This window comes from Capra hircus, chromosome 26, assembly GCF_001704415.2.
Source record: "Capra hircus breed San Clemente chromosome 26, ASM170441v1, whole genome shotgun sequence".
Lineage (NCBI taxonomy): Eukaryota > Metazoa > Chordata > Mammalia > Artiodactyla > Bovidae > Capra > Capra hircus.
This window is the reverse complement of record NC_030833.1, coordinates 29,049,440-29,069,881: the sequence shown is the minus strand read 5'-3', so window position 1 is coordinate 29,069,881 and position 20,442 is coordinate 29,049,440. Positions and strand designations below refer to the sequence as shown.

At 40.2% G+C, this 20,442-nt stretch overlaps 1 protein-coding gene across 3 annotated transcripts in view; it reads right to left on the bottom strand.

Annotated features, from left to right (window-relative positions):
* Positions 1-20,442, bottom strand: part of C26H10orf76 (chromosome 26 C10orf76 homolog) — a 167,776-nt gene that overhangs the window by 25,423 nt on the left and 121,911 nt on the right. For all 3 annotated transcript variants that reach the window (XM_018041317.1, XM_018041319.1, XM_018041318.1), the window contains one exon: positions 6,879-6,957. In XM_018041317.1, the coding sequence (XP_017896806.1) occupies positions 6,879-6,957 (79 nt within the window). The remainder of the gene's footprint in view (positions 1-6,878; positions 6,958-20,442) is intronic.

Here is a 20,442-nt window from a genome sequence, read left to right as displayed (position 1 = left end):
GTTCACAAATAACAGGTGCCACCCAGGCACCCCAACAGTGTTTGCCTCACAAACATGGACTCTCCTCTTGTTAGTATCTCACTCTTCTCTGGGAAAATAAAGCTAGATTTCGTTAGGATTTCTAAACACCCAGAAGTTATTTATAGTGATTCTTATCTTAGGATCAGGAGAAAATCAAAAAGGGTTAGAAAGATTACTAATAGATGAAAATAAATACTCAGCTTCCCATGTAACTTTCACTCAATCACATATGAAGCATTTTTTGTTTAATTCTGCAAGGCAGAGGGGAGGGAAGGGAAGTTGTTCAATAAACAGTTTCAGTTTTGAAAGATGAGAAATTTCTAGAGATAACTGCACAACAATGTACATATTAACACTACTGTAGTGTACAGTTAAGAATGGTTAAGATGGTAAATTTTGTTATATTTGTTTGTATGTTATGTGTTTTGTTATATGTGTTTGCTATATTTGTTATACCAGGAAAAAAAAGAGAGGTTTGCTTAGTAGGTCTAATAATATGCCTACTAGCATTGAGGGTGGCTCATACCAGGCCTTTGATGAATGCTTGTGAACTGAATCAAAGGAGGTATAATTAGGACAGGGATGAGTGTCGATACACTAGGGACTATGGAAGATGTGCTAACAATTTAAATGACTGAATTATACATCTAAGTCATCCAGTCTCTGGGTGCCCTGGGACCTGAGGACAAGGCAGACACACTCTGGGACTCTTCCCACTCTTTCTGTCCTTTTCAGGTCCTGGCTTTGGGGATATTTTACAATCTACGCCTCTCCATTTATCCAATTCCTATCCTTCCCCTTTCAAGGCCCAACTCAATTCTTCTCTCTTCCACATGGCCTTTCCACCACCACAACCCACAGAGATCTTTCTCTAATAGGAACCTACATATCCTATTGTTAGTACTGGTCAGCTATTGATAATAAGCCAGCTTAAGCCATCTTTCACACTTATTTTATCCTTTGAGAACAAAGGCTCTTTATCATACTTCTGTATCCCTTAAATGCCTAGGATGATCTGAAGCATAAAGCATTAAATGCTAAAATACTGAGAATTGAATGAAGATTGAAGAAAGTTAAGAGTGGGCCAATCACTTACTTGCTTTCCAATGGGATATTTCAATGGCACAAAACTGGTCATGAATGTAACTGAAAGCTTAAGGAATCAGGTGATCAGCGAAGGTTTTGTCTTGAATGCTAAATTGCCACTATGTTCTTTAGATACTCAGGGCTCTAGAGAATCTTTCTGTAAAGTTCTGCTATGAAACTCTCTTTGGTATAAGGAAATTAGAGCTAATACAAATTAATGCCATAGCATTTGCAAACCAAAATAAATAGCAAATAGTCTAAAAGGAGCTTAAGATCCTCAAAGGGCATTTTCAAAGGTCTGATGGCTTTGGGGTCAAGGAAAGTATGAGGTACTATTCAAGACAACTAAGCCAGTGATTTTCTACAAAACTTTGTATGTTGAAAGGGCCAAACACTGGTTGAGAATTTTAAGAAAGATGGATCCTTTTCAAGGGGGGAAAAAAAGGACAGATGCCTAATTTTGCACAATTTCAGAGTGTTCAATAATTTTCTAAAGCCTATGCTTGGACGTTGGATTAAAAAACCGATGAGTTAAAAAAAAACAAACGATGAGCTAGTGTATAGATCCGTTTCTAGCAGGATGTAGCCAGCAATGATAAATTCTTTTCTTAATTTGAAACAGGAACGAAGGAGACGGAGTATATCAGAGTTTAAATAGGACAAGATAGGGAGGAGAACCCCCTGAAGAGCTCTTCTATTCCAGCACACTTACCTGAAGGGAGCACTGAATCATCAAGACAAGATTTCCTCAAAGCATCCAAACCCAAGACTTAGGGTGGGGCCCACAGTTTCTCTTAAATCCCTCCCATCCACATTTATTTAGTAGAAACAAAAGGGTCATTGGGATTTATCTATGAGAATCCCACAGGTTTTGAGAGTGAGACTCAGTTGTCCTCATGGGAAAATGAAAATCAGGGTGGATGTCACCGGTAGGGACAGTTCAGTTCAGTTCAGTCACTCAGTCGTGTCCGACTCTTTGCGACTCCATGAATCGCAGCATGCCAGGCCTCCCTGTCCATCACCAACTCCCGGAGTTCACTCAAACTCATGTCCATCGAGTCGGTGATGCCATCCTGCCATCTCATCCTCTGTCGTCCCCTTCTCCTCCTGCCCCCAATCTCTCCCAGCATCAGAGTCTTTTCCAATGAGTCAACTCTTCGCATGAGGTGGCCAAAGTACTGGAGTTTCAACTTTAGCATCAGCCCTTCCAAAGAACACCCAGGGCTGATCTCCTTCAGAATAGACTGGTTGGATCTCCTTGCAGTCCAAGGGATTCTCAAGAGTCTTCTCCAACACCACAGTTCAAAAGCATCAATTCTTCGGCACTTAGCTTTCTTCACAGTCCAACTTTCACACCCATACATGACCACTGGAAAAAACACAGCCTTGACTAGACAGACCTTAGTCGGCAAAGTAATGTCTCTGCTTTTAAATATGCTATCTAGGTTGGTCATAACTTTCCTTCCAAGGAGTAAGTGTCTTTTAATTTCATGGCTGCAATCACCATGTTAGGGACAGGATCATAACAAATGATTCTACCGGCTAGAGATAGATGCTTACCAACAAGCCATACTGAGAAGAGAAAGGAGCTAAATCCCAGCTAATGGTGGGCAAGGGCCTTGAAGGACAATTTTTATAAGATGTACTAAAGACAAGCCAATGCAGAAGGGAATAACTAAGAATAGTTTCACAGTTCTTGGAAAAGCAAGTTTTACCTTCTCCATAAACTTTATTCATAAAGATATGTGAAATACAAAAAGAGGTCAAAGTGCCCTTACCAAACACCATATACAAAAATTAATTTAAAATGCATCAAAGACCTAAATGTAAAAGCTAAAACTATAAAAGGCAACCCCACAGAATGGGAGAAAATGTTTGCAAATCACACATCTGATGAAGGATAAATATCTATAGAGTATATAGACATTCCTAAAACTCAACAACAAAAATCCAAACAATCCAAATAAAAAATGAGCAAGGGGCTTGAATAGAATTTCTCCAAAGAAGATAAACAGTGGTCAATAAAAATATAAAAAGATGCTCAACATTAATAATGATTAGGGAAATAACAAAGCCACAATGAGATACTACTTCACCCTCATTAAGATGGCTATTATCCAAAAACAGGAAAAATTGGAATAATTTTATATTTTAGGTGCGACCAATCTGGGAAACACCATGATAGCTTCTCAAAAAATTAAACACAGAATTAATTCCCATTTGATCCAGCAGTTCCATTTCTGGGTATATACACAAAAGAACTGAAAACAGGGACTCAAACACCAATTTCACAGCATTCTTCACAGTAGCCACAAGGTGGAAGCAGCCCAAATGTCCATCGATGGACAGAAGGATAAATAAAATGTGCTATACACATCAATGGAATATCATTCACCTTTGAAAGGAATGAAATTCTGACACATGCTACAACATTGAAGACGTTATGCTAAAAGAAATAAACCAGATATGAGCAGGCTAAGTCACTTCGGTTGTGTCTGACTCTTTGTGACTCTATGGACTGTAGCCTACAAGGCTCCCCTCTCCATGTGATTCTCCAGGCAAGAAAACTGGGATTGCCATTTCCTTCTCCATATACAAAAGGACAAATATTGTATGATTCTACTTTCTGTGAGGCCCTTAGCATAGTCAGATTGTTGTTTAATAACAGTAAGTTGTGTTGTTAAGCCGTGTCCAACTCTTTTGCGACTCCATGGACTGTAGCCTGCCAGGCTCCCACATAGAGACAAACAGTAGAAGAGTGATTACCAGGGGCTTGGTGGAGGGGAAATGAGGAGTTACTGTTTAATGGGTATAGCATTTCAGCATGCAATGATGAGAAAGTTCTGGAGATGGATAGCAGTGATGGTTACAACAATATGAAAGTACTTAACACCCCTGAACTGTATACTTAAAAATTGTTCAATTGGTAAATTTTATGTATATTTTACACACGCACACAAGAAGAGTTAATATGTACAAGGTTCACAATCAACCCCAAACAAATATGACTCCTGTGTGTACAATATAAAAATGCATGCATTTTATTACACTAGAAAATGCATGACTATTCAGTCACACTGAGGGTATTAACTGATTAAAAAACTTTGCTCTCCATGAAGCCAATGAGAAGTAACAAAAAAATGTCACCTATCATCTGGACACCTGAAAATAAACCCAGTGTGAGAGACTGGGCTCTGTTTGATAAGCAATAATGGATTTACAAGCATCATCTTGAAATGCCTCAAACAGACTGCTAGAATGTGTCTGGGGGTTGTCAGAACTCAAACAGTCATAAATCTCTTGCCAGAAGAAAATGGCTGCCTGAGCAGGCAGATCTAGCAAAGAGTCCTCTCTTATCTGCTGTCTTACTAAGCTTAATAAACCCCAGTTAATGCCTATCCATGGTCTTTAGGTTTACTTTAATAGAACTTCAGAATCTACTTGGGGATTAAGTTCCCAATTTCCTCTTTCTACTTAGTTTGCTGCTAACAACTGCAGGTCCTATCTTTTTTTCGCTGGGGGCGGGGCGGGGCGGGGCGGGGTGCACGTGGCCTGTGGGATCATAGTTGCCTGACAAGGAATCAAACCCGTGCCCCCTGCATTGGAAGCGTGGAGTCTTAACCACATGACTGAAAGGGAAGTCCTTGCAGGGCCTATTGCATCCCAAACCCAGTTCTTCTGGAAGCTGTGAATACACTTAACATTCGTGATATCAGCATTAAGTGATATCATTAAGGGAGAGAAGTGCTCCAACACATGCTGGAGATTAACAAGGAGTCAAAATACTTTTAACCTGATAGTGCTGAGAATAAAACCAAGTGTACTCTAATGCTGTCATTTATTGCCCTTCAGAGTCAGTTAGGGAAGAGAAGCAACAACTATTTTGAGGGCAGTTTCGAAAAGGGTCCCAGAATAGAATCACCCTTCCTCCACTACCCAAGTGAAAAGGATTGTTAAAAGAGGTGAGTATACACAAACTCCATGACAGTAAGGACTACACTTAGATTATTCACTACTGATCCCTGCTACCCAGCACCACTCTTTCTACACAGCAGATATGCAATATTATTTATTAAGAAAAGAAATCTTTGAGAGCTACTTCCCCTTCCTCATTTTCAAATAGGGCTGTGTTTTCTTCCACTCTATAGAAGTCACCTCATCTCTGGCTTTCTGAGAGGCACTTTCATCACTTCATTTAACTCTGAAAGAAGTTGGAGTGGGGGTGAGGACACGTGCTTGCTAATCATCCTTTTCCAGATTGCCTCATGCGCCAGAATGGATTTTTATTATTGGTCTGTGGCTGCTACTGCTGTAGAAAGATTTCAGCCTGACCTTCCCAAGCTGCTGGGGGATGAATACTGCACGTGGCTGACTGGGAAAAAAATGTGTCTTCCTCTTTTTTTTTTTTTTTAAAAAAAAAGCTTTTAGACTAAACAGAGCTCACTGTGATAGGAAAGTCACCCCTTCTTTCACTATACAAAGCTCAAGATGTTGAATTCTTTTGCATAAAAACGATATAACAAAACTGATCTGAACTGGTTCAACAGGAAAAAGGTAGGATGTTGAAGCACCTCACAGAGAGCAGTGGCATCAAAGTCCTGAACGGGACTTAGGGCTGCTCCATAGGCAGAAGAGGAAAAAAGAAAAATGAAAGCCATTTATCAAAGTGGTTTAAATAAGAGGATGAATTCCCACAGCTGGCCTCACAAAGGAGAATAAATATGTCAAAGGGAAAACTGATAGACTAATTGAGTCCTATCCATCTGGCTGAGGAAAGAGCCACTGGTGGGAATACTGAGAAGCTGTCTGTTAGGCAAAGGCTTGCTTTGGTGCCTCATTTGGCCAACGAAATAGCTTTTAGGAACACTGAACACACAATCACGCCACAGCTGGCTAGCTGGCCCTGCCAGCAAGAGGCTCATAGAAGGGTTACACTGATGCAAAGGCCAAAAAAGGGAAAGCAGAGCATAGGTGATTTTGTTTTTTTATTTGACTTGGCGCCTATATCTGGACTCTCACCTCATGAACACCCAGGCCCTTCAACTTGGGAGTAGGGTGAGAAGGAAGGGAGACCGTATGAATATATGTCTCATTTTGTGCTTTTGAAAACAAGACTCAAAGTCCTGTTCTGAAACATCAAGTTTGATACCATGCTACACTAAAGCCCCATCTTATTTTTATATAATGCAGAGCCGAGGGCTCTTCTCTTTGGGAAAAGAGGAAATCAGGCCAGACTCAAGGAAAACAAACACACAACACTATCTGCATGTGCCACAGTTCATACCACAGAAAAACCTGCTCAGAAAGAATTGCTCAAGGCACACAGAACTCAATTCTAACGCAAATCTGCCCCAAGGAGGGTTCATATTTTAAGGAGACAAACAACATCAAATTAAGCTGAACTCAGGGTTTTTCTAACTGGCAGTTTCAACCATTTCTAAGTTTTCATTTCTTATTTTCAAAAGTCAAAATTACTCTCTGCTTAAAATTAAAAAAAAAAAGAAATGCCTTATCACCCACACTAAAATAACAATTCACCAAAATTTCACCTACATTATCTTTTACATAATTAAATGAACCTTTCATATGGCACAAAAGCAGAAGCCATAATTCTAATTAAAGTACTATCAACAAATCCCTTACTAATTCCTCTTAAGCAGTCTGGCTCTTGCCACTCCCACTAGAAGCTCAGTCACAGAATCCCTCTGCCATCTGAGAGGACTTGATGCTGGCCACCAATAAGGGCCACTCTGAGGGAAGTAGTGGCTTACCTGCTCCTCTGACAGTTGGGATATGTGATTCACAGCAGCGTAGGATTCAATTTTGGGGTTAAAGTGGTTGATGATGGCTCTGAAACAGAGAATTAACATTAATACAGTACCAGATGGAATAAGAAGATAAATGAGTTAAAAACAAGTATCAGCTACCCTCTGATTTAGAGTATGAGACCATGGGTGTGACTCTCGGAAGGTAACTGTCCTCTTATGAACATGAAGTCACATGGGGTGAAGTGATTACTCTAAAATGGGAAAGGTTTAATAATTTATTAGGCAGAGAACAGAACCAAGTATGCCTGCTCTGTAAATGAACTAGAGGAAAATCTCACAACCAAACAAAAGTCAAAACCTAGCATCCTTCAGATGAGAAACAGGGCTTAGCAGGCTGTCCACCAGGCAGCCCTTGTGTTTCAGTTAGAAAAAAAAAATACTTTGCTCTGCTCTTACTCAGGAGAACAGGGCATTCAATGAAGCTGGACCAACATGTGGGTTGAATATAGTCTCTGAAGAACCTAAGATTTCCCAAAGCCTACAACCATTACATTTGTTAGTTAATACTTTGAACCAAAATTTTATTTCCAGCCATTCAAACCAAAATCTGAATGTTGTTTTCAAACATTCTCTCTTTAGGGTCACCAAGACATATCAAATCTATCTCTTAAAAACCTCTGAAATCTGAAATAAATTTCCCTGAAACCAATGCTTTAGTATAGATCTCTGTGATTTCTTGTCTAGTAGAGTAGAACAATAGTCATGTATGGATTTGAGAGCTGGACCATAAAGAAGGCTGAGCACCAAAGAATTTATGCTTTCAAAACTGTGGTGCTGGAGAAGACTCTTCAGAGTCCCTTGGACAGCAAGGAGATCAAATCAGACAATCCTAAAGGAAATCAACCCTGAATATTCATTGGAAGGACTGATGTTGAAGCTAAAGCTCCATTACTTTGGCTACCTGACGTGAAGAGCTGACTTATTGGAAAAGACCCCGAAGCTAGGAAAAACTGAGGGCAAGAGGAGAACGGGGTGACAGAGGATGAGATGGTTGGATGGTATCACTGGCTCAATGGACATGAGTTTGAGCAAACTCCAGGAGATAGTGATGGACAGAGAAGCACGGACAGAGAAGCCTGGTGTGTTACAGTTCACAGGGTTGCAAAGAGATGGACATGACTTAGCGACTGAACAAGAAGAGTATAAAAAACACAGGTTTTAGACTAGAGGTTAATGGGGAGAAGAGAAAAATCTAACAGAACAATTTCAAATAATATGTGCAGATACTCTCCTCTTTATGAGGTGGAGTTTAGTTCCCATTATCACTGAGAGTAAGCTAGACTTATCTCCATAGAGTAGCAAAAGGGAAAAATAGTAACTTGACAGTAAAGAATCCTGGCAAACCTACTTCAACCAAGTAATGAAGATGAGTATCACCAGTGATGTCATGTAACCCCTGGTATGGTCTGGTAAGAAGGGCACTTCATCTCTATCGTGTACTTTTAGGAATTCATGATCTCAATCTAAGAACAAGAAAAACATCAGACAAACCCACACTGGGGTACATTCTAGAGAATACCTTGCCAGTTACTCCTCAAGATTGTCAAGGTCATGAAAAACAAAACTTGAGGAAGAGTTATAGACCAGAGCCCACTGGTGAGATATGACTAAATGCAACCTGAGGCTCTGAATTGGATCTGGGAACAGAAAGAGGACATCAAAGGATAAACTGTTGAAACCCAAACAAAATATGGAGTTTAGTTAATAGTAACATATCAATGCCTGTTTCTTAGTGTTGATAAACATACCATGGTAATGTAAGAGGGGAGAAACTAGGTTGAGGGGCATATAGAAACTCTATGCATTATCTTTGCACTTTTTCCTGTAATTTTAAAATTGTTCCAAAATTGATGCTTTTGAACTGTGGTGTTGGAGAAGACTCTTGAGAGTCCCTTGGACTGCAAGGAGATCCAACCAGTCCATTCTAAAGGAGATCAGCCCTGGGTATTCATTGGAAGGACTGATGCTCAAGCTGAAACTCCAATACTTTGGCCACCTCATGCAAAGAGTTGACTCATTGGAAAAGACTGTGATGCTGGGAGGGATTGGGGGCAGGAGGAGAAGAGGACGACAGAGGATGAGATGGCTGGATGGCATCACCGACTCGATGAACATAAGTCTGGGTAAACTCTGGGAGCTGGTGATGGACAGGGAGGGCTGGCGTGCTGCGATTCATGGGGTCGCAAAGAGTCGGACACGACTGAGCGACTGAACTGAACTGAAAGTTATTAAAATGTGTGTATGACAGCATAATAGAAATCAATATATTCTTTTAATATAATTTACTGATAGTAAAGAATTTAATCTAACCCAAATATCAGAAGTATAAGCCAGAAATTTAAAAAGAAAATCATGGTGTGGAATACCAGTTTGACCAATGTTTTTCTCAATGATTTTTGGAAGCTGTATATTTTGCCAGAGGGATAAAATGGGAATAATAATATCTGTTTTAGCATAGTAACTAGGAATAGTACATTGCAGGCATACAATAAATGTTTGTTCAAAGAGGGAACTAAATCTTAAGAGGATTCATGCAATATGTATATAGTAAAGCAATGTTAAATATCTAGCACAATGCCTGGCACACAGCTGGTACTCAATAAATATTCAGTGAATGACTAAATCAAATAGGACAGAAATGAGTCAGGCACAAGAGGCAAGTTTTGGTAACTTCTTTTCCAAGAGACTGTCAAGAAGGGTAGAGATGTTATTATCTGCAAGTTAAGGTTGTGGAGTTTGGTCTAAATCCAAAATATCCACTGTAATCAAGTTGGGGGGGTGTCAAATATTTTTCTCATTCAGAAAGCAAAGTTTGAGGATACTGGCAGGAATGACAACAGTCCAGGAACTACTGAAGAAAAACAGAAAGAAACAGAAAGAAAAACCGGGGGCTAAACCCAATGAGAAGACAGGGGGGCCAGGTATAGGGAACTGAGAATCCCACCAATCCTAGCAACAGCACTAACTTACAGTTAACCCAGGATAGAGTCAGAGTCACAGAATTCAGCTCCCAAGAGTGATGGCATTGAGTAAAGGAAATACAATAGATAAATCAATCTAGTATCAGACCTCAGTTATTTTGGAAAACAGAAATTACGTTCTATAAATACATCTATTTCATGCTTTTGTAGGTTTTTTTTTTTTAAGGTCTTCTTTAAATTTCTTAGTAAAAGATTTTTTTGAAAAGTGAAAAAAATCCTGACTCAACTGAACTAGAATTACATTTTTGTTTTGATGTGCCTAGGTTTGGAGAACAGTTCAGTTCAGTTCAGTTCAGTTGCTCAGTCGGGTCTGACTCTTTGCAACTCCATGAATCGCAGCACGCCAGGCCTTCCTGTCCATCATCAACTCCTGGAGTTCACTCAGACTCAAGTCCATCGAGCCATTGATGCCATCCAGCCATCTCATCCTCGGTCGTCCCCTTCTCCTCCTGCCCCCAATCCCTCCCAGCATCACAGTCTTTTCCAATGAGTCAACTCTTCGCATGAGGTGGCCAAAGTACTGGAGCTTCAGCTTTAGCATCATTCCTTCCAAAGAACACCCAGGACTGATCTCCTTCAGAATGGACTGGTTGGATCTCCTTGCAGTCCAAGGGACTCTCAAGAGTCTTCTCCAACACCACAGTTCAAAAGCATCAATTCTTCGGCGCTCAGCCTTCTTCACAGTCCAACTCTCACATCCAGACATGACTACTGGAAAAATCATAGCCTTGACTAGACGGACCTTAGTCGGCAAAGTAACGTCTCTGCTTTTAAATATGCTATCTAGGTTGGTCGTAACTTTTCTTCCAAGGAGAAAGCGTCTTTTAATTTCATGGCTGCAGTCACCATCTGCAGTGATTTTGGAGCCCCCCAAAATAAAGTCTGACACTGTTTCCACTGTTTCCCCATCTATTTCCCGTGAAGTGATGGGACCAGATGCCATGATCTTCGTTTTCTGAATGTTGAGCATTAAGCCAACTTTTTCACTCTCCACTTTCACTTTCATCAAGAGGCTTTTTAGTTCCTCTTCACTTTCTGCCATAAGGGCAGTGTCATCTGCATATCTGAGGTTATTGATATTTCTCCCAGCAATCTTGATTCCAGCTTGTGTTTCTTCCAGTCCAGCGTTTCTCATGATGTACTCTGTCTGCATAGAAGTCAAATAAGCAGGGTGACAATATACAGCCTTGACGTACTCCTTTTTCTATTTGGAACCAGCCTGTTGTTCCATGTCCAGTTCTAACTGTTGCTTCCTGACCTGCATACAGATTTCTCAAGAAGCAGGTTAGGTGGTCTGGTATTACCATCTCTTTCAGAATTTTCCACAGTTTAACTCCAAAACAGCCTAATGTGTATCTGGGTGGGATGGTAGCAGCCACTGGGGCCCAGGTGGCAATCCAGAGAAGCTGGTGAGGACAATGGAATAATCCCTGGGAACAGAACAGATAGGGATGTTGTAATTCTATTCCCTTCCTATCAGAGGAATTTTCTTGCCAAGAAAGAAAGCAAGGAAGCAAGAAAGAAATGAGAGAGGAAGGAGAAAGAAAAAGAGGGAAGAAAGAAAGACACGGAAGGAGCTCAGAGCAAGAAACAAAGGAGAGAGGAGATGGAGGAGAGAAAGAAAAAAATATCAGAAGGTACCATCTTCAGAAAGTATACTTATTTTCTTCCCTTCTAACTGTTACATCTGCCAAGTATCAGCTGGGTCTATGGATGCCCTATGCTTGATACTGCAGCGCATGTACGCTGATGATGTTTAGGCAAACTTATCCTAAGAGTATGATAGATTTGTCAGTCTGAGAATTTATATTTGGAACGAACATAAAATTATCCTTCAACCTAACCTGTGACATTCTCTTCCCAGAGCCTCAGATCTCTGCAAGTGATGAAGGTCTCCTACCAGGCAACTTAAGGGACTGTTTAGAAACCTGAGACGGGTGGAACAGTGTAAATTCAGTTAATAATCTCTAACTCAGGACCCACACAGGACACAGTATACGCCTCTGCTTTACTCTTCCTGCTGTTTATTTGGGACTGTTATCTGTAAAATCTGAGTACTAATCTGATTTTCTGGGGATACCAGGTGCAGGGTGCTAGGTCTAAGAGGGAAGAAAAACAGTCTGACACTGGCTGTTCTCCCTCCGTGCTCTTTAGCAAGGCATTTCAGACAGGGTTTGGAAGCTTCCTATTCAAGTGCTCAGGACTTCATACTGTTGAAATGGAAGTATGTTCTGAGGCAGCAAAGAGATGACAAAACACTAAAATCAGGCTAAGTCAGCCCACACTGAGTGACACATACCTTTGCAGTGACTGAAATACTTAGCTTCTCCTTCCCCAGAAGTCTGGAGGCTACCAGGGCTCACCTGGGTTGTGATTTCACGCTGCCCCACCTGGGGTAGCCCCCAGAATTAAACTCATGCCTGACCAGCTCTCAGTGGGAGAACAATGAGATACGAGATTTATGGATGAAGGAGGAATCTCTCTCTTTTCTTCAGGCTTTCCTTCTCACTGGTACCACCTCTAAAATGATCTACCATCATTTCTTCTGAACATCTGGGAGGAGAGGAGGAGACTACTAAGTCATTCTAATTGTAGCTCTCTCATTTTCATTGATCAAAACCTGTCAAAACAGGTAGCAACTGTCACGTGCTGAAGTCTAAAATTTTAGGTTTCCAGACAGGAAATGGCAGTTTTTTTCTATCAGAAGATGAGTGATCAAAGTATGATTTTAATTCCCTCACGACTTATTTCATTCAAAAAGGGCCTTCAGCAGTGAAAGCACAGAGTCCTAACCACTAGACTGCCAAGGAATTCCTTTTGTATACTGAGGTTGGCTTTCATCTAATATCAGCCTTTCAGGTATTCAAACAAAATCTAGCCTTTGCCAATGGAAAACGCTCATGCTGCAAAGTATTTTTGAAAAGGAGACTTGAAAGGAGAGGAGGAATAGGGAAGAAGAGGAAGGTGTAAGTGGATAATGAATGAGAAAACAACCATTATGCACTGACTAAGGTTTCTCTTTGACAAAGATAGCAAAACAATCAAGTTGGAAAAGAAGAATCTTTGCAAGAAATGATGCTGGACAACTGAATATCTACATGGAAAGGGATGAAGCTGAACCACATACTATACCCATACTATACCCAAAAATTAACTCAAAATGGAACGTAGATTTACTATAAGATCTAAAAACCATAAAACTTTTAGAAGAACACATGAGAATACATCTTCACGAACTTGGGTGAGGCAATGATTCCTTAGGGTAACAAAAGCACAAGTGACAAAAAAAAAGTAGGTCAAGTTTAAAAACTTCTGTGCTGCAAATGATAACCATCAAGAAAGTGAAAAGACAACCCACAGAATGGGAGAAAATACTTGCAAATCATGTATCTGATGAAAACCCCCCGTCAGATACCACTTCACACCCACTAGGATCATAATAACCATAAAGACAGTTAACAAGTGTTGGCAAGGACATGAAGAAATTAGAACTCTTATACATTGCTGGTGGGATAGTAAAATAGTACAGATACTTTGGAAAGTGGTTTGGAAGTTCCTCAAATGTTGGTACACAGAGTTATTCTATGACCCAGAAATCCTACTCTTACATGCCCAAAAGAATGAAAACATTATGTTTACACAAAAACTTGTACATAATTGTTCACAGTGGCATTATTCATAATATCCAAAAAGTAGAAATAACCCACATGGATAAAATGTGGTATAGCTATAGTTCAATATTATTCACCCACAAAAAGGAATGAAGTACTGATAAATGTTAACATATGAATGAATCTTAAAAAAGTTGTTATGTGAAAGAAACCAGACACAAAAGGCCACATAATATACTATTTCATTTACAAGAAAGGTTTAGAACATGCAAATTTATATAGACAGAAAATAAATTAGTGGTTGCTTGGGGCTAAGGGAAGGGTTAGAGGAGAAATGGGGATGGACTGCTAAAGGATACGGAGTACCTTTCTGGGGGGACAACATTCTAAAAGTAGATTGTGGTGATAATTCTATTACCTTGTGAGTATATTAAACAACAATGAGTTGCACACGTTAAATGTCTGAGTTATAACATATGAATTGTTGTTTAGTCGCCCAGTTGTGTCTGAATCTTTGAGACCCCGTGGACTGCAGCACGCCAGTCTTGGCTTAAGGCATCCTCGACTCCAGCAGTTCTTGAGCAAGCTGCTTTCCTTAGCAAACAATTGCACATAGAATTCTCTCACCCAGATAACTTTCCTAGAGCTTGTGTATGCCCATGATGCTGGTGGCAAGAGGAAAAGAAGCTCACTGGGCCACTCTGTCATAAATTAGAGCAGATAGAGTCTAAGGAGCGTCTAGAGAAGCCTCTGTGGTCAGTGCCATAAGAGGGAGCAGAGATATGGGCACTGACACTGCAAGCCACATGTGCAGGGAGGAACAACTCTGCCCGGAGATAAGAGAAGTTCAACTCCCGGCAACATGCATGATATCTTCAGATGAAAAGGTCTGCATTTGTCAAACCACGTCAACTTCTGGCTGTTGAACACAGAACTCCTTGGAATAAAATGTTACGGGTAGACTGAAGGGGGAGAAAGAAGGTTCTCCTAGTCTCAACACTTTTGACTACTTTTTTGTTTTTGAGAAATAACTGGAGCTGCCTACATTACTCGGAGAGAGCCATCCATCCAAGACTAGGAATAGGATTTAAAGAAATAAGGCCTAAGGAAAGGGGAAGGAGTCTGGAAGTACAACTTAGTGAGGAAAGGGAATATAAATTCTTACCAAACCATCAGTTTTCCTCACACTGGAACTGAATGCACCATGAAAGCAGGGACCAAATTTATTTTGTTCACCAATATATTCCCAAGCCTTTAGCAAAACTGAATAAATTAAAGTTTATGAAGGTTTTTGTCCAGTCTCACCACAAGTAAGAAGGTTCATGATCACCAGCTACTTTCCAAAAGCATGAAAATAACAATAAAAATGCTTTATCCCCAACCCGGAAGAAAAGGTGACTTAGACATGAACAGCTGTCCCCAAAAGAAGGAACAAAAGTTGTCAATGAAGACAGTAAAGCTTCCTCTTCCTTTCCAGTCATATGAGGAGGTCAGGGAAAAGATTTTTGGCATTTCTTATAAAAATAACCTAGTATCTTCTAAAAGTAAGCCTGAATTTTTGTTTGTTTGTTTAGGGGTAGGGAGTGGGAGAGGTATTGGGGAGTGTGTTATACTCTGGTGTTATACTCTGGGTCTCCTAAATGCTACTGACTTGGAAAGTTCCAAAAAGGGAAAGGAAGAAGAAATAGACAATGTCATAGAAAGGGAAACTGCTGAAGTCAGTCACAGTAAGGGATGGATTTGCACCCAAAGCACCTTTAAGGGCAAGAATCTGGGCCACCCTCCAATGCAACTGTCAACTTCTTACTGCTGAAGACAGGGGTCACTTATATAACCTGAAGCAAAATGAAGTGGACAGATGGAACAACAAGGCTGAGCTACAAACTGGCTGGGGATTTCTTGGTCCATTTTTAACTTATTCTCTCTGACTCATGACTCTGCAAAGTGGCTTTCTTTTTCCCAGTGCTGGATGGATGATGGCTGAGACACACAGTTAATGCTCAACTTACCCAGGAAATGCATGGAAATGTTACCTTAAAAAGGCAAGCAATGTAGCTTAGGAGAAACTGTGGGTTCTTCCTTATATCCAATGCAAATCTAAGGCAAATCCTCCTAACATGCAATTTTTCACAATCCCAGCTACCTTTCACAGACAGAAGTCTCTAAGGGTCTTTTATAAAACAATAAATAAATAATAGTTTCATCCAGAAGCTCGGAACATGGTGCCTGTTTCCTTACTAAGACATCTGAGAAAGCAGACTGTCTCTAAAAGCTGCTATGTAAATTCTTCAGGCACAAAGGAGAAAAATAGGCAAAGATTGTTTACAGGCAGACTCTGTAGCTCTGATTCCAAGGACAGAGGGAACATAACTGGTATATGCAACAAGGTACATATGAGGATAATTTCTAAAAGTTTCACCCTAACACTATTCTTATAAGGCCACAGATTTACATTAAAAGGTCTGATTATGGGTGAATACTGAAAGCCTGATACATCTGGATTTCAAGCCCAGTCTCATTAAGCTATAGTCCTGTATTCTCAAATACTTGCTAAACATGTACACCTGTATATCATGCTTTGTTTACATGGTTTTCTTCACACTGTTGTTGTTCAGTTGCTAAGTTGTGTCTGACTTTTTGCGACCCACGGATTGCAGTATGCCAGGCTTCCCTGTCCTCCACCATCTCCTGGACATGGAATACTATTTTTTTTCATCACCAAAAGCCAAAGTCTTAGTTTTCCTTTTGGAAGCCCCAGTTAAAACACCATCATTTCCCTGCACAACATAATTCACATAATGTAAAAAACAAAGCTTTAGAGGCACTAGACCTGAGTTAAAATTCTGATTTCTCTACTTCTACGCTGCAAGACCTTGGGCAAGACACCAAGCTCTCTGAGTACCAGAGAAGTATTCTTCATCTAGTTGGGTTTCCTTTCTAAAGCTTTTCTTTGTGTCTTCCTATATAACCATAACTTACCCTAAAGAAAACTTATCCCCTCAAGCAGCTTCCGTTTTCCTAGACCCAAAAGAGCAGTCCAGTGATCTGTACTACAGAGTATATCCCCAGATATCTGGAATTAAAGATATTTCCCTGATGGTCCAGGGGTCAGGAGTCCTTGATACCAGTGCAGGACTGCAGAGGACATGACTTTGATCCCTGGTTGGGGAACCAAGATCCCACAGGCCACATGACATGGCCAAAAAAAAAAAGACAAGGGAAAAAAAGGGGACAAGAAAACCACCATATTCATACCTGCTTCAACCTGGGAAACCTTCAAACACACAGGTTACAAGACTGGCTTCTGAGAAAGGGTGAAGGTATGACTGAGTGGTATGTGGCAGTGATTAAAACGGTTCCTCTGAGGCTGGGTTATTTAACTTTAAACTAACATATCTTTTCACCTTCAGAATTGCCTCATATACTCCCATTTCATGCAGTAATAAGCTTCCCTCTTCATGAAGTCAATGAATCTTCAGCCCATCCAATTCAACAACAACAACAAAAAAAGCAATTTCCCTTGATGCCTGTTAACAGCAGTGTATTACAAGCCTCAGAGATTCTGCTGATTAACATTAAACAAAATAAAACCTCAAACAAGCATACCTTTTAACCTTTTCACTTTGAAACTATCTAGTCAAAACTTCAGCAAGTGACCTGTTTCTTCTAACTTACCCTTTATGTTCTAGGTCTTAACCCGTGCATGCCAAATATCCCCTTCTTTATACTGCTGTTTCTGTGGCCATTCTTTTCAAGACCAGAGACGCAAAAATGCACCCTTACTATAGAAGACATTTTGACAGCCATCAGGAAGGATGAGCTACTGGCCAATACATCTAGTTGCATGCTTTATTCAATGATCCAAAGTCTGTAAATTGGCCAAGAGAATTTGATTTATTAGTATACATAAACTCATTGGGTTGTAAGAATCGGACACGACTTAGCAACTAAACCACCATAAACTTACTGACTGAAGGAAATGGAACAGTGAATGGTGTAGTCTCAAACTACACCATGGTAACCCTCAGGTTTTAACTTGGGGAATGATTTAAGTCAGTCTCTCTCTTGATTTCTAGGTGAGAAGCACATGTGTCACACTCGGCAAGTTATTCACCTAGTGGACATTTTTCTAGTCTCTACATTAGACAAATGAAAGTTCACAATTCATTAACTGGAGGGAAACAAGAAAGAGTTAATGTATATGAAATGTACATGGCCTGAGGGGCAGTTGCTTCATTTTCTGAAGCTGTGCATGGCTACGCATTTTGGCAGTTTGAGATTTCTACCTTGATGCATGATTTTGCCCAATGTAGGTTTCTGCCTCATCACCTGCTGGAAATTAAGCAATTGGTTATAGCTACTTTGCTTGAAAAATGAGCTAATTTCTAGTTACTGTGGCCCCAAACCATACATTTAAGCCAAGTGAGATACCATGGGCTTTACATTTTGGCTAAATTATCTCTTCTAGCACTGCCAAGAGAGGGAAACAGAATTCTTTCTTGCTTTTTAGATACCAGCCTGACTTTGTTTCACTCTTTCCACAATCATAATGAAAGTAAATGAAGAAAAATGAACCACAGGAGACGAAGGAACCACAAAGTCAAATGGACCATGTACATTTCCATAGAAGATATCACTTAATCTATGCCCCTTAGAAATGCTTGCTTTTTATCAACGCTTTCTCTCAATAAATGAACAGAGGCTCCAAAACTTTCCTAGGACAAAACACCTACAAGATAAGCCTCCCCCTGCTCACATCCCATCATTCTGTGCTACAGATTCCCTTACTTTGTTCTAGTGGCAGGCCAGCAGCTGCTTGTAGAGTTCCTCGAGCTGCAGGATGCAAACCTTTGATACCCTCTGCAATTAGTAGTTTAGCCCTGGATTTCTTGTCTCCAGAAGCAAGGCCCCTCTACACTCTCAGAAATTAGCGACTATAAAGGAACAAAATGGGCCATGTGAAAATGTCTAAAAGACTTTCTACTTTATTTCAGGATACAAGAAAATCCTAATACATACCTGCAAGGACTTCTGAGGCAGTGGAGATCAGTTCAAAACCCCAAGAAGTGATCTATTTTTAATTAACAGTAAACATTCCAAACCCTTGAATGTGACCTGAGAACTTAAAAAAAAACAAAAACAAAAAAACTGACATGTGCCAAAACCCTGAAACATTTTAATTATACCTCATTCCCATCAGCACAATTAATTAACTTATTATAAGACATTTAAAATTTTGAGTATGGGGGACAGGATGGTTAAAAAAAAAAAAAAAGAAGTAACTGACTAACTTAGGCTTCTTTTCCTATCACTTCAAAAATAGGGAAATTAATTTAGTGAATCACATGCTAGACTGGGGAGAGCAGGGAATATTCTATGGATCCCATGCTATAGTTAGAGAAAAACAGGCACATGGATTCCAAACTAAGTGGGAAGAGCTGTGCATATACTTCAGTGGTGGAGAGGGAGGAATGGGGATCTCATGTGGGTAAAAACGGAAGGCAGCTGACCAGATTCCTGGGTGAGTCCAGTGTGCGCCATACGGACACCACACTAGCAAGGAGTGGGCCTGATGTTCATGTCATCAGAGAGAGGAAGGTGGGCATATGGATCACATACTGGTTTTCAACTACTCCAAGTAAAGAATGAAATTAAAAGACATGAAAAGGGGTTTATGCTCCATCCCAGGGGTATCTTTTAGAACTCCTCAGGAAAGGCAATCAGCGACTCTGCCAAAGTAATTAAGCAAGAGAACATTTACCATAAAGCCCACATCAGTTAAGTGAGCAGAGATGAATCTTATTACAGCGCACTGTCAGCTCTGAACCTGCAGGTGCTAACCACCGAAATGCCTTGCTACGCGCCCTGACTGCTGGCCCACCCACTGTGGTGGAGCGTTTTGCCTTTCTTTGTAGCTCTGAAGAAGCAGGCTTCTCTCACCTGCTCTGGCTTTGTTCTGTTGCCTGCAGAAAGTCCTAGTACAAGTGGTTTAGTGCTAAAAAGCCTGAATATAACTAGTAGAGGTAGGTGGTGGGGTTGGCTAGAGAAAGAAGCCCTGAGAGGTAGAAAGTATGGGTGTTGGAGAAAAAGCAGGGAGCTGGATAGTAAAGTAAGGAGAATAGGATAGTTGAGTAAATCAAGAAGTAATCAGGTAAATCAAGAAGAATAAGCGGCTCAAAGTTTCTAACCATTCTGCTTAGGTGAAGTTGATGGTATCTCTTCTCACTGAAAAGGGGAAAAGTTAAAACTTCACTGCAAAGATTGAGGGCAAGAGGAGAAGGGGGTGACAAAGGATGAGATGGTTGGATAGCATCATCAACTCAATGAACATTAGTTTGAGTAAATTCTGGGAGATGGTGAAGAACATGGAAGCCTGGCGTATTACAGTCCATGGGGTTGCAAAGAGTGGGACACAACTAAGCAACTGAACAACAACAATAATGCAATACACTTTCTCCACAGGAAAAGAAATACTACTGAGGAATATTGCTTTTTCAATGTTAATAGCAGCCTCAGTATCTGCTTTATTAATGAGTTAGCTCCAAATCTAAAGGGTCAGATTTTTCTCAACAACCTAATCACTATCTATTGTTGAACAAAATTCACTATTTGCTAAAGCAAACTGGTGTTTTATCAATCATTCTAGATTTACAAATGGTACCTGATTATTTGGCCCTATTTTTTTCTGCAAAGAAGAGTCAAAAAAAAAAAAAAAAAAAAAACCCACAAAGCCTCAAACTGACTAAATGGTAGTCTACTAAGTTAGAGACCCAGAGAGCTTCTATTCAACAGAAACTCTCACAAGAGGATGGCTTTAAGAGTCCCTGTGGGGACAAATTACAAAATCATATAACACATTTTTAAAAACTCATCAAAGGCCATGTGTCTGTTACTCGGAGGAGTAGTTAACAGTAT